The following is a 14812-nucleotide window of genomic DNA, read 5'->3' on the forward strand; positions in this document are numbered from 1 at the left end:
TATGCACAGTACTTACAGTCAGTAAATCACAGTGTCTCAAAGCAGACTTGATGCATGTTTCCCCAGGTAATAAGACCCTGAGCCAAGCTCTGACACCGCTTATATCGTCCTCTTACAGGTGCAGGCACTAATTAGCCGTTCTCAGGCTGAAGGCCTAAAAATTGAAAAAGGGCTTTAAAGATGGAGCCCTCCCTTCTCTCTCACATCCATGGCTCATTATCCGACTTTTAGTAAAAGCACAAGCTCTAATCAAGGCGGTTTAGCAAAACAGACATTTCCTGGGGATTTAAATCACATAAGCCAAAGACCTGGGACAAGCATGCTGTATCTCCCGTTTATCACTTTACCAGTGCTTTTATCACATAATGTAGCCCCGTTCATAGGTGCGTCTACTGGCCTTGTACAGTTTCACAGAACCTGTGCCGTAAACAGCAGTATTGTACCCCTGCTGTATTTGGAAGTTGGAAATCTTATAGCACCACTGCCACCCCTCATAATGGGCTTTCATTATATTATTTTAACGATAAACTTAAACTATTGTTTTTTTAATCTAATAATTCATGGCAGTTATCGGTAATCTGTGGGGAACACATTGTCAGGCCAAGCAGGGTATGTATGAGCTGGGCCTAGATGGACAGCAGCTGGCAGCCTGTGACAGGAAAAAAGGTTTTCCTGTTAATGCTGTCAGTCTACTGTGAGCCTATTTTCATGGGGGCCTGGAGCTGCTGCTCCACCCATCACATTGTTAGTCCTGCCCTGATGCTACCAGCTACTGTACAGCACATATGACTGGTCTCAGACTGCACCATGGGTTCTCCCCTTTTCCTATGGTTTTATTTGGGCAGCAACGGATAAGCAAATGTGCCCAGAATGTATTAAAGCAGTTTAACTTGTAGTGGAGGGGATAGACCTGGGAAAAACAGTAGGCATGCAGCTAAACAAAGGGCAATCCTATGTCCCTGTAACAGGCTGATATCTATATTTAGGACTACTATCCTGGCTTTCTCCTAAGTCTTAGAGCTCTGATTAGAATAGACTTACACTGAGCCGCAAGAGAACACAGATGCCGCCAAGCTTGAGGCATCTTACATTTACAGCAGGTTTCACAATACAAATGCAGTTATAGAGGGGCAGACCTTTTAATATACTTACTGCGAACCCTAAATCTCTGCTGGAGTCATCCACATCTAGGACATACTGCACACACTGTAGTTTAATTATATTTCTGAATTTGCTTTCGTTGGCTGATTAAAAGGAGAACTCAAACATAGGGGTCAGTCCAATTAGCCGCGATAATCTCATGGGTGCGAGTCACTTTGCGGCGGCCCAAATTCACACAAAAGTGCACACCACACCATAGTACTCCCAAGTAATTTTGTGCTAATTGGGGCTGATTTCAAGCCACTAAGGGTGCAGGATCAGGTGCCGTTGCCAATGTTGAAGCACAATGGTACATTGCACCCTTCGCAACTAATTGGATCGACCCCCTAAAGCAGGGGTGGGGAATTTCCAGCCCGCGGGCCGTATAAGGCCCGCAAAGCCGTTTGTTCCGGCCCACCCGCTTGTGTCAGTGAGACACGCTGCCGGCAGCGTGTCTCAGCTGTCAGGGCAGGGAGGAGAGCGCAGCTACTATGTCCGGCGGCAGGTAAGATCTCAAACCAGCCGCCGGTTCATGAGCCAATCAGAGCTCGCGGACCAACAGCCAATCAGGAGCCGCCGCAGCCGGTCCGCGAGCTCTGATTGACTCATGAACCAGCGGCTGGTTTGAGGTCCTACACGCCGCCGCCGCCTGACATAGCCGCGCTCTCCTCCCTGTCCTGACACCCGAGACACTCCGCCGGATGGAGCAGCAGCGGTAAGCAGCACAGTGGGGTGGGGGGGCACTGTGGGGGCATTTGTGGATTTGGCACTGTGGGGGTATTTGTATACCTGGCACTGTGGGGGCATTTGTGGATTTGGCACTGTGGGGGTATTTGTATACCTGACACTGTGGGGGTATTTGTATACCTGACACTGTGGGGGCATTTGTATACCTGACACTGTGTGGGCATTTGTATACCTGGCACTGTGTGGGCATTTGTATACCTGGCACTGTGGGGGCATTTGTATACCTGGCACTGTGGGGGCATTTGTATACCTGGCACTGTGGGGGCATTTGTGGATCTGGCACTGTGGGGGCATTTGTGGATTTGGCACTGTGGGGGTATTTGTATACCTGGCACTGTGGGGGCATTTGTGGATTTGGCACTGTGGGGGTATTTGTATACCTGACACTGTGGGGGCATTTGTATACCTGACACTGTGTGGGCATTTGTGGATCTGGCACTGTGGGGGCATTTGTATACCTGGCACTGTGGCGGCAATTGTGGATCTGGCACTGTGGGGGCAATTGTGGATCTGGCACTGTGGGGGCATTTGTGGATCTGGCACTGCACTATTGGGGGCATATGTGTATCATGTCCCATTTTAATTGGCCACACCCATTTTTTGGCGCGCGAACACAGTACCTCTATGGGGCAGACCTACAGGGGGGCAGGGTAATTTTTTAAGTTGAGAATTTTTGTATGGCCCGCAAAGGATTTTATAAATATCCAAATGGCCCTTGGTAGAAAAAAGGTTCCCCACCCCTGCCCTAAAGTGTTGTTTTGTTTTTTTACCTTGGGGGCTTCCTTTCATTTTCATTTCTCTGACACTAAACTATCTTCTGTTATGTGCCCACTGCTCGCTTCAGTCATTCAATGTGAAACATTTTCTCTGTGTAACCCACTTCATGTCACATGTATAGATGTACAGGCATGCTGTCCTAGAAGAGATGGTTGTGACTTGTACATCAGAAGCAGACCACAGTGTCCAGTGACATAAACCTGTCTCCCAGCTAAGGATTTGCAAAGAAACCATTGTAAACGGAGTTTCAACTTGCAAACCTATAGTGCTTGGACACACGAGTTTCTAATAACTAAATATTTCATAACGCTTGTCAAAGCTTATATGTTGTATAACTTATAATGTATTCAATGAGTATTCTTGTTATAGTGGACAGAACATCCATGTTGATATACGCTGCAGACAGTGTGAAAATGTATGCGAAGTGAACAAAATTCATGTTAGAAAGTGTGTTTTTACCAGAGCTGGATTAAGACCAGATGGGGCCCTAGGCTAAATACAGTTTTGGGCCCCGTTACTCCCTCCCTTTGTTTACAGAAATAAAACAGAACGTATTAAAGGATTAGGGCAATCGTGGCTACTCAGTGCCAACTGGGCCAAGTGTGCGAGCCTTGTTTGCCTAATGATCTTTTTCTTAACATTTGTTTGACTATCTGCACCACAGTGTGATTAATAGACTTTAATAATGCCCCTAAATACCTAAAATGATTACCCTGTGTGCTAAGTTTTAATAATTTCAATATGTATTTAACATAAGGCAGTTTGCAACAAAACACAACTGATATGAGATGACACTGTTTTATTGCACTTTTCTTTTGATGGGAGTTTTACTTTTATATACACTGTAGAATTTGTTGCTCAAGATTAATAAATATCATAAATCTCTGCGTCCTCCATTGTCATTCCTAAAGATTCTGATTGCTTTACAGAAGAAAATATCTTCAGCGTGCAGTGTTACTTTTTGTTGTAGTCTCACGGTCATGCTGGTTTTCACACATGGTCTACCCTTGTTTAGCAATAAATTAAAAGCAATTCAAGGAATTCTCGCAAGAGACATGACTGCAAACCTCGGCCAAGTAAAAGTAGCTATTTTTCAAGAGTGTTTTATTACCAATAGCTTGGTTTGGAAAGCGGGTGGAATTTAATGCGGAGGACGGATCAGAATCATCTTCTGTTACAATTTCAGACTATTATTGGAGCCCTTTCTAGCCTTTTCCTGCAGTATATTTATTATCAATGTGCTGCAGTGCCGTTTGGTAATGCCCGGATAATGTTGTTACAAGACAAGCCAAACAAATAACTCTCTGTCAGCTTAATTAGGACCGTTTTTGTTGCTATGTCTTTATTGCTAAAGAGGCTGATTTAAATGGATTTATTTGACTTTGGTCTCTTCAAAGAGAACATGTATTAAAACGGTCTATCTTATACCGGTTTCTGTATGTTGAAATACCAGTTAATTTTGATGGCATTAGGGATTTAAATGAAAACTGTGAAGCAAGAGAGTAATGTATGTTCATATATTTTTTGTAGCTAGTAACACCGGAATGCACAGACGGCAAATCTCTGATCTCTTAGACCAAAGCATCCAGGTCCATTCTCAGTGTTTTGTGATCACAGCAGACAACCGTTTCATTTTAGTCTGTGGCTTCTGGGACAAAAGTTTCCGTGTATATTCAACCGATACAGGTAAGTTAGTTAATTAAGTGTAATATGCTGTTACTTTATGCTTTAGTAAATCTACCCCTTGTACTCTTTTTATTTACTATTTGTTTTATTTACTAATTTTTTTTTTTTTAGATCGATTAATAGCTATAGATTTTTAGACCATATACACATTTAGACACTTCTTATCATTTGTGGGCTATATGCTAAAGCAGGTATTATTTTCCCAACAAAATAAGTAATTTCGTAACTGTAAGAACTCCCTTCCTCATTCTCTTTCTGCCTTGAAATCACAAATTTGGCATATTACAATGTTGGAAAATATTACTTATTGACTCCATGATACAGTAGAGGCCACATGTTTACCCAGGTATGGGCCCATTGGCTCTATTCTGAAGACACCCGTCACCTTTGCTTTCTGCACCAACCCCCTCTGTTTGACCCATGCGCGATGGGACCTTACGCCTTCTTGCTTCCACCTCTTCCCTGGCTTATCACATTGGTCTTTGTTTTTGTCTGTCTTCTCTTCCCGCATGGCATTCTTTTTCTTTATGATTTTCTGATTGCAGCCTAGTGTTCTTCATGGCTCTTTTTCTGTAGCCCTGTTGCCCCTTGTACACCTACCTTTTCCCGCTAACCCTTATGTATGTAATATAATATGTATATACTGTCTTTATTCTACCTGTACAAATGGTTCCCTTGCATTTGTTTTATTTTTGTGTACTTTTGTGAGTCTTCTAATAAAAAGAAAATGAATTTGCACACCTTACACCCGTAACATGGTTTGTCCTGGTGCACATTTGAAGCCTTTTGCAAGATTTAGTCTTGGCTAAATCAGGCCCAAATATATTCTGCAGCATAACCCATAGTTCTGTGCTGACTGGCAACATATTTTTCTTCATCCCATATGGGCCAAACGATTGTCATCAAACATCAGGTCATTGTGCAGTTACATTTCCATTGCCCATGTACCAGTTGGTAAACAAGTACAGGTTGAGTATCCCATATCCATATATTCCGAAATACAGACTTTTTTGAGTGAGAGTGAGATAGTGAAACCTTTGTTTTTTGATGGCTCAATGTACACAAACTTTGTTTAATACACAAAGTTATTAAAAATATTGTATTAAATGACCTTCAGGCTGTGTGTATAAGGTGTATATGAAACATAAATGAATTGTGTGAATGTAGACACACTTTGTTTAATGCACAAAGTTATAAAAAATATTGGCTAAAATGACCTTCAGGCTGTGTGTATAAGATGTATATGTAACATAAATGCATTCTGTGCTTAGATTTAGGTCCCATCACCATGATATCTCACTATGGTATGCAATTATTCCAAAATACGGAAAAATCCCATATCCAAAGTACCTCTGGTCCCAAGCATTTTGGATAAGGGAGACTCAACCTGTAATGGGTAATTCATCTGCTGGAAGTCTTGTGCATGCTTTCATCCTGACCTGTAGCCCATTCAGTACATCCTTTATGGTAGATTCATTCAATTTTAGTATAGCTCAGTAAATTGGTTGTAGTTCTCCTCTGTGCTGCCAGTGACCCTCTATGGAAGCCACTAAACTGCCTAAATGAACATACTAAAACGTGATTTACACTACCTGTCAAACATTTAGGATATCCCATCCCATTTTGCCACTTTTCACTGTCTCAGTGTACTCTGAAGCATAGAACAAATAAATAGTTGGAGTTTAGTAATAGAAATCATACAATAATTTTGTTTAACAATATGGAATCTACGTTTCTCATTCATCAAAGTAGCTCTTGCAGATATAACCACCGAACAACTTGTGCCATTCTTTCTAAAGTAGAAATCAAATCCTTTAGGGGGTTCTTCCCAACATAGTTGCACTTGTAGGTTATTTTGCTTTCACCCTTCTGTCCTGTTCAACCCAAACCATTACGATGGGGTTGAAGTATGGAGACTGTGCTGCCATTTCATGATTTTGAAGCCTACAGTCTTATTCTTTTCCTAATATTTAGTACTGACATAGCCTGGATAAATGTTTTTCGTCATTATCTTGTTGTAGTATGAACCCCTGACCAACTAGGCTAGACCAGCTACAAAATTATGTGGTACAACTTTTGGTTAAGGGTGCCAGTCACTTTTTGTAAGCTGACAATTTGGGATCCAGCGAAAGAGCCCCAGAGCACCACACTTCCTCCTCCATGTTTGATAGATGATGTCACAGGGACTGTTTACTGATATGGTTCCCGCAGTGTTCAAGCCTTAGATTTAAAAGGGCACTCAATGCTTTTAATAGCAAAATACAGGGGTGAATTTCATTTTTTGTTCTCCGGTACATAATACCTTCTTCCAGCCTTCAGTAGACCATTGGCAATGCTTCATGACCCAGGCAACGCTTACCTTCATTGCTGCAGAGCAACTGTAAATTCTTAACCCATTACTTGTTCTCTGAAATGTATTTGCTTAATGTAAACTCTGAAATATACTTTTTTTTTCCCGTTTTTGGTCACCTAAACTTGTATTGTAACATCTAGATGCTTACCTTTGTATCATTTTAGGATATTCACTGGACTTAAATTGCTTACGTTTCAATACAACGTGAAATATTTTGGGGAAGGGGTAGTGTACAGATGGAGCCACGCTCATCTTGGGTTCTATGCTGCACCTAGGTGCACCATGGTTTATTAGCATAAGCCTTTCATCTATTGTTCTCAGCTGCAATACAATACAGAGAGAACAAGTTAATCCTATTAAAGGCAAAGATGAAGAGGGCTCCATCTGTATGTATAATGTATTGCTCAACCATCAATGTAAATCAAGTAGAGAGCATATGATTACTTCCTTACAAACAAAACCAGTTACTTTTTCATGGATCCTTTTTATGAAAGTCTTACAATGGAGGAAAACACAAAATAAAAATAATATGGTGTAATATTTTATTTAAAAGTGCTCACTGATACAATTTAACTGGTGCTTATTGTGCCAAAAGTCCCCAGTAATAGACACAAGGAATGCACAATGACCATTGTCTGAATGCTAGGGGAGCAGTGGAAGTGCTAAGTTCAAAAAGCATCTTCCAAAAACATGTTATGTGAATGCACTCTCAGAATAGACAAATGTACTGGGCGTATCAGTCATGTACAGTAGGTGAGCTGTGAAATGTCATCTGTAAACCACTAGTGTAGGGTGCTCAAAATCACACAAATACACATTTCTGAGAGAATGCAAGAAGAAAAATCTTTCAGAAAACTTTGTTTACTAATGGAACAAGTAAAATGTGGAAATATATTCACATTCAGTGAAAAACATTTAATTGCGTAGACTATCTTCTCAGGAACTGTGACTGCCCCTACCAGAATATAGGAGCATCTAAGCAGAACAGAGTGAGGAATCACTCTAATAAGTCCCTAGTGCTTCCTCTGCATTTTCTTGTTGATGTTTGTTAGAAGTCATACACTATATTGTTGGTGGTTGACATGATAATTGGGTTTTTAAGTAAAATGTTTTTTGCGAGTTTTGTGTGTAATCAAGTGGGTTTTATTTGTTATCAGTTTTTTCATTACACTTTATTTGGAACTAGTTACCAGCCTGTCAACATGACAGAACAGCATAACAGTAATGTCCGAGCAAGTGGCTGTGCGCACCCTGATGAGCAACAATTAAATTGCTCTGTCAGGTGCCATCTAGTGGCAAAACACTTGAATTCCCTCCACAGAGGTGAGGAGTAGCGTTAGCCTTTTATTGTGTAGTATTCTGTATGTTCTGGCCTTGGTTTTTTTTCATAATGGCTTTTCATTGTTTCCTTCTATGAGTTCTTGTTGCAGATTCTATGGTCAGGGACAACTGTTTAGTGTTTTTATTGGATAGGTTATGTATGCTGCCTTGAAAAAGGCTTCCAACAGAGGTCAAAATATCTGTAAGTATCAGAGACCCTCTGCCGGAATATTTCTAACACCCATTACCATTACCCATGACTTGGTTTAATACACTCTGTTCTGCTGATAGCCTCCTATTCTGGTAGTGGCATGTGATTTCAGGGCAACTGCCATTCCCTGAGGTGTTCTATGTGATCATCAGGGATATTTGTCAAAGCTTGGAGAGAGATAAAGTACCAACCAATCTGCTCCTAACTGCCATTGTACAGGCTGTGTTTAAAAAATAGTTTTCCTGCTGCAGGGAAGATCTGAAGCTATTGTCAACGAGAGCATACTCCTGGATGTAGCCAATTCCAGATCTTAAGATATATCTATAAGATATATCATGTGTATTGTACTATATCATTTGCCCAGGACTGCAAGGGAGCTGCCGAGACAGTTCAAGGGAAATCATTAATGAGAAATAATCATTTACATGTCGTCTAGTGTATGGGCACCTTGAACTTTGATAAATATCTCCCTTTATTATTATTATTATTATTATTATTATTATTTATTTTTGTTTTGTTTAAATATTGTGAATATAGTTCCTTAATTTTATGTGTTCCTTGAGTACAGAAGGTAGAATTCTAGATTTTTGCTTCTGGTTTTCTCTCTAAATATATTTTTGTTGGATTTGGAGCCTCCTAAAAAAAATTAAAATTTAGAAAATAAGCGATAACAGATGAAATTTCTGAGCTCAAGTACATGACTGATAGGGCCAATATATTCGTCTAATGTCTGAGTGTGTTTACACAGGAGGTATCACTTTGATTGGTGACCACTTTTACTTTAAATACCAAACATTCCCAGTTTATTTTTTTCTCTTGATAAAAACAAAACATTGGACAGTAAGAAAAAGGAAGTCGTGTGTGTCTAAGCAAGGAATCTTATCACTGATGGTGGATCAGTCTATGTCATATATATATATATATGTATATATATATATATTTCTCCAACGGCGGCACTCCGGACTTGTAAATATTACTCAGAGTCAGTTGTGTATAGCTATACACAACTGACTCTGAGTAATATTTACAAGTCCGGAGTGCCGCTGTTGGAGAAATAGATGATAAGCACCTAGCCTGGATGACTAAGTGTTGGAAGGCACCTGGCAAAGTATCTTTTCGATTCACCTGGGGAGTGCCGGAGCTGGGAGCATTATATATATATATATATATATATATATATATACATATATTACACACAATATCTGCATGCATCCTATTTGCAGGTGAAGTGTGTAAGTGCCATACATGTACATGTTTAGTTGAGGGATTTTTTTAAATAATTCTTTTCAACAAAGACGTATGTTTCCTGATAGCAGCTACACTAAGGGGGGTATACTATTAGCGAAAAACTGGACTTTACGCGAATTGCTAAAAAACCTTATCTAATTAGCAGAGAAAACTTTTCCCTCAAAAATTTATCAGAATTTTCACTTTACCTACTCTGAGCAGGTAAAAACTTGTGGAAAATCCCTATTTTAAAGTAAGAATGTCGGAATTTGCTACAGAGCCCCGGGACACTTCTCCCTAATGACTCTTATAAGTTTTTATTTCATTTTAATTGGCCACTAATGACATGTCTGTTTTGGGGTGAAAAGTGATGGAATTTGGGGTTCAAGGTATAGGATAGATATATTGGGATGCTTTGAGTGGGACAAATGTTTTTAGGCTTGCAGGTGGGAGTAGTCGGTCTATTTACACCTTTTTTTTTTTTTTTTTTTTTTAGTTCTTTTTTTTTTAAATAGTCTCATAAAATGATCCAAATATATACTACCCCAAATTCAATTTGAGCACTCTTTTTGCTAAAAAAAAAAAAAAAATAGCTTTTATAATATTTTTCCATTGGAAAAAATAATAATAATTTAACAGCCAATTCAGCCAATGAAAGTACCCCAAATATATTTAACATCACCTATAATACGCTTTTATACCTTCGTCATATGTTAGTTTAATATTTTTTGCGCTACTAGCTGATTTCCCCATTTTCACCCTGATTTTTTTACTGTTTTTTTTTTTTTTTTTTTTGGGGGGGGGGGGGGGGGGTTGCCTATGTCCCATTTTCACACATTTGGAATAGGATAGGGTGAAAAACGGGACCGTGCATACCCGCCAAAAGCCGTTTTCATAGCAGTTTTTGCACGATATAAGCGGAAAAAATGCAGGAAAATTTCACGCTTAATGGATACCGCCCTATATATGTGTGTTAATATGCTGTGTTGACCCTTATATTTCAGGTAAAACATTTACAAAGTTCAATTAAAACATTAGATAACAGAAAGGAGCAAAAAGCATGACTTGCCAACTTTGATTTAAATTGCACTTTTTAAAGGGTCCTTTACCAGCCATGCAAAAAGTTAACACATGTGATCTAGAATTCCTGAGGTATATTTTACTTGCATCGCTAAATGCACCTCTTTCTTCTTACACGTGTACATTTGAAGGATTTTACTGTATTCGTCCTGACATGTGGGACACAGGATTAACACGTCTGAGAAAGCTGTTAGAAAGAAACTCTACCGTGTGTTTGTGATTGTTTAATGGCACCAGTTCTTTTAAAATTCCCAGGGATTTTTTTTTCTTCTTCTTCTACCCAGTTTGGTTGGAGCCGTACACATTTTAGTCATCTTGTGACAGGAGTGTTTGCATCCTCAGAGATCACTTAGAGTGGGGAAAAAATATTATTGCCATTTCTCTGTGAGCCCGAGGAGCAGGGTAAACACGTGCAAACCCCATGTAATGTATAGCAGCACAGCACAATAAGTGTTCTACTCAATTATATTCTATCACTTCTGAATAAAGGGGCCCTTTTCTTTTTAGCATTCCTTGTTTTGTTTTTATACTTGTAACAGGAAATTCTTGTGGCGTAAATCATTTTTTCTAAGTAGAGCCAATACTGAAAAGGCACCATAAACCCCTCTCTTGGCAGTGGGAATTATTTTCAGGCGGCCTTTTACATCCCGCAGTGCTAAGGGCCTGTGTCTGTTTTCCTTTTTCTCTTTTATTTCTTTTTATTTGCAACAGCGCTGTCAAATAAAACCAAATAACTAGAAATTGTGTTCTGTCAGAAAAGGGAAATCCTGGTGCTTGAGCGAATACAATATTTTCTGTAAGAGTATTTAAGGCTCATAGGATGAAGCAGAAAACCTTTTGGTTGTGAGAAATAATGAGGACCTTCAAAATAATTATTTTATTATAAGGAAAGATATTTACTGTAAAATGTCTGCAGCTTTATCAACAAGAAATGACTTAAGCTTTTTACCGCCTCAGAGTTGTATTGTGAACAGTGTACGATATTTAAAAAATTTACAGATTTTTTTTTTTGTTTGCTTTTTTTTTTTTTAAATGTATATTTTGTAAGCAGTTTCCTTTTTTTAATGACTTTTGTTAGGCTTGTACTTCTGTTTTAAGTAAATAAAATGTTACTGTTGCAGGTAAACTGACTCAGGTGGTGTTTGGGCACTGGGATGTAGTAACTTGCCTGGCCCGGTCGGAGTCCTACATCGGAGGGGACTGTTACATTCTCTCAGGATCACGTGATGCTACGCTCTTGCTGTGGTACTGGAATGGCAAAAACAATGGAATTGGGGACAATCCAAACAGTAAGCAAAGTTTCCATTTCATTTAAGTTGTTCATATTTTATTTCTCCCACCTTGTTTTACTGTATAGGTAGAAGCTCAGCTATTTAGCTCACATGTGAAATGATGAGCAGTGGACCGAAAGTGACAGATTTTGCCAATATTGTAGTAGAGGAAATGGCAGGATTAAGCAATAGAATTTGTATATAAAAAGCAGTAAATATGATTCAAAAGATAAAGCAGCATGTGGAATCTACTGATACATCAGATCTATAAACGGTAATCCTAAAGTGGGTAGATTACATGTTCTGTTTTGGATAATGTAGTTTTAATCACTTCTCCGCACAGGCTCAGGGGACTCCCCACATTCAACTGATGTGACACCTGTGGAGTTATTCTCTGTTGATCATGTGTGACCGCCAGAGAGCACCTCTGCACTGCAGAAATCACTATGAAGTCCATGGATGGGAGAACATCCCTGACTTCATTAAACACTGGAGCAATATAGGTAGTAGAAGATTGTAACTGGTATAATGATAAATTAACCTGTAACAACCCTCTTGTGACCAGTGAATGTAGAATTTAACCCATTGATTTAGAAATGTTATTGACCACTTAACAGAAGGTATTTTGCAATAGATGTCTAAGAGCAAGACTTTATAGCGACGGTTGTATCATATAGCCGTATTCCTTTATTTCATGTAGATTGAAATGAGAGATTTAAATAGGAACATATTACTTTCCCCATTGTATGTTATAGAGTGTATATACAGTGTGTATGTACTGTATAGATGGATAGTAACTTCTAGGCACAATGTTATTGGGCAGGTGTATCTAAATCAGGGTTGTCACCCTCCACAGGCCTTAAAGCTACATGCACTGAATTCAGTGACATTTGTATTGGTATTTGGCCTGTGGATGGTTATAAGAGGTATAAAGCATTCATCATGGAAATAACTTGGTCAGCATTGATCATTCAGTCCACACCTATGTAGTATGAAAATTGAGGATCCAATTATCCACGGTAAAACATCAGGCACGAAAAACATTCATTTTTTTTGCCCTTTTTCCAGATGTTTCACTGACTTTTTTTTACAGGCTATCCAATTAGATCACCCGTAAAAAAAATAAAAATAAAAAAAAACACCTTTTCTTCAGAAAAACACTCAGGTTCAGTGAAACCTGTGTGTTTTCATGAGAAACAGCGTTTTTGCATGAAAACGGGGCTGTTCCTATGGACTTGGTTTCAACCTGCCTGAGGCAGGAAAAACAAAATCCAATCAGTGATCAGCCGCATTTCTTGACGGCTACTCTGTGCTAATTGGATAGCCGCTGCATGGCTAATTGGATGCCGCGACTAGTAAATAACCACAGAGACGGCAGTAAAGTTATCAACGTTCCAATGGCATTGAAACGTTGCTAACTTTACTGCCGTCTCTGTTGTTTTATATATATATATATATATATATATATATATAAAACCACAGAGACGGCAGTAAAATAAGAATTTACTCACCAGTAATTCTATTTCTCGTAGTCCGTAGTGGATGCTGGGGACTCCGTAAGGACCATGGGGAATAGCGGCTCCGCAGGAGACTGGGCACAACTAAGAAAGATTTAGGACTACCTGGTGTGCACTGGCTCCTCCCTCTATGCCCCTCCTCCAGACATCAGTTAGGAAACTGTGCCCGGAAGAGCTGACACAATAAGGAAAGGATTTGGAATCCCGGGTAAGACTCATACCAGCCACACCAATCACACCGTACAACTCGTGATACTATAACCAGTGAACAGTATGAATAACAACTGAGCCTCTCAAACAGATGGCTCCAAACAATAACCCTTTAGTTAGGCAATAACTATATACAAGTATTGCAGACAATCCGCACTTGGGATGGGCGCCCAGCATCCACTACGGACTAAGAGAAATAGAATTACCGGTGAGTAAATTCTTATTTTCTCTGACGTCCTAGTGGATGCTGGGGACTCCGTAAGGACCATGGGGATTATACCAAAGCTCCCAAACGGGCGGGAGAGTGCGGATGACTCTGCAGCACCGAATGAGCAAACTCAAGGTCCACCTCAGCCAGGGTATCAAACTTGTAGAATTTAGCAAATGTGTTTGAACCCGACCAAGTAGCAGCTCGGCAAAGTTGTAAAGCGGAGACCCCTCGGGCAGCCGCCCAAGAAGAGCCCACTTTCCTCGTGGAATGGGCTTTTACAGATTTAGGATGCGGCAGTCCAGCCGCAGAATGTGCAAGTTGAATCGTACTACAGATCCAGCGAGCAATAGACTGCTTTGAAGCAGGAGCACCCAGCTTGTTGGGCGCATACAGGATAAATAGCGAGACAGTTTTCCTGACTCCAGCCGTCCTGGAAACATAGATTTTCAGGACCCTGACTACGTCCAGCAACTTGGAATCCTCCAAGTCCTTAGTAGCCGCAGGCACCACAATAGGTTGGTTCAAATGAAAAGCTGATACCACCTTAGGAAGAAATTGGGGACGAGTCCTCAATTCCGCCCTATCCATATGGAAAATCAGATAAGGGCTTTTACATGACAAAGCCGCCAATTCTGACACACGCCTGGCCGAAGCCAAGGCCAACAGCATGACCACTTTCCACGTGAGATATTTTAGTTCCACGGTTTTAAGTGGCTCAAACCAATGTGACTTAAGGAAATCCAACACCACGTTGAGATCCCAAGGTGCCACTGGAGGCACAAAAGGGGGCTGAATATGCAGCACTCCTTTAACAAACGTCTGAACTTCAGGCAGTGAAGCCAGTTCTTTTTGGAAGAAAATCGACCGAGCCGAAATCTGGACCTTAATGGAACCTAATTTGAGGCCCATAGTCACCCCTGACTGTAGGAAGTGCAGAAATCGACCCAGCTGAAATTCCTCCGTTGGGGCCCTTCTGCCCTCACACCACGTAACATATTTTCGCCATATGCGGTGATAATGGTTTGCAGTCACCTCCTTCCTAGCTTTAATCAGCGTAGGGAT

At 40.2% G+C, this 14812-nt stretch overlaps 1 protein-coding gene across 3 annotated transcripts in view; it reads left to right on the plus strand.

Annotated features, from left to right (window-relative positions):
- The window catches only part of LRBA (LPS responsive beige-like anchor protein), a 1108277-nt gene that overhangs the window by 995242 nt on the left and 98223 nt on the right, over positions 1-14812 (plus strand). For all 3 annotated transcript variants that reach the window (XM_063920568.1, XM_063920569.1, XM_063920570.1), the window contains 2 exons: positions 4195-4350; positions 11663-11830. In XM_063920568.1, the coding sequence (XP_063776638.1) occupies positions 4195-4350; positions 11663-11830 (324 nt within the window). The remainder of the gene's footprint in view (positions 1-4194; positions 4351-11662; positions 11831-14812) is intronic.

This window comes from Pseudophryne corroboree, chromosome 1 (genome assembly GCF_028390025.1).
Source record: "Pseudophryne corroboree isolate aPseCor3 chromosome 1, aPseCor3.hap2, whole genome shotgun sequence".
NCBI classification, from domain to species: Eukaryota; Metazoa; Chordata; class Amphibia; order Anura; family Myobatrachidae; genus Pseudophryne; species Pseudophryne corroboree.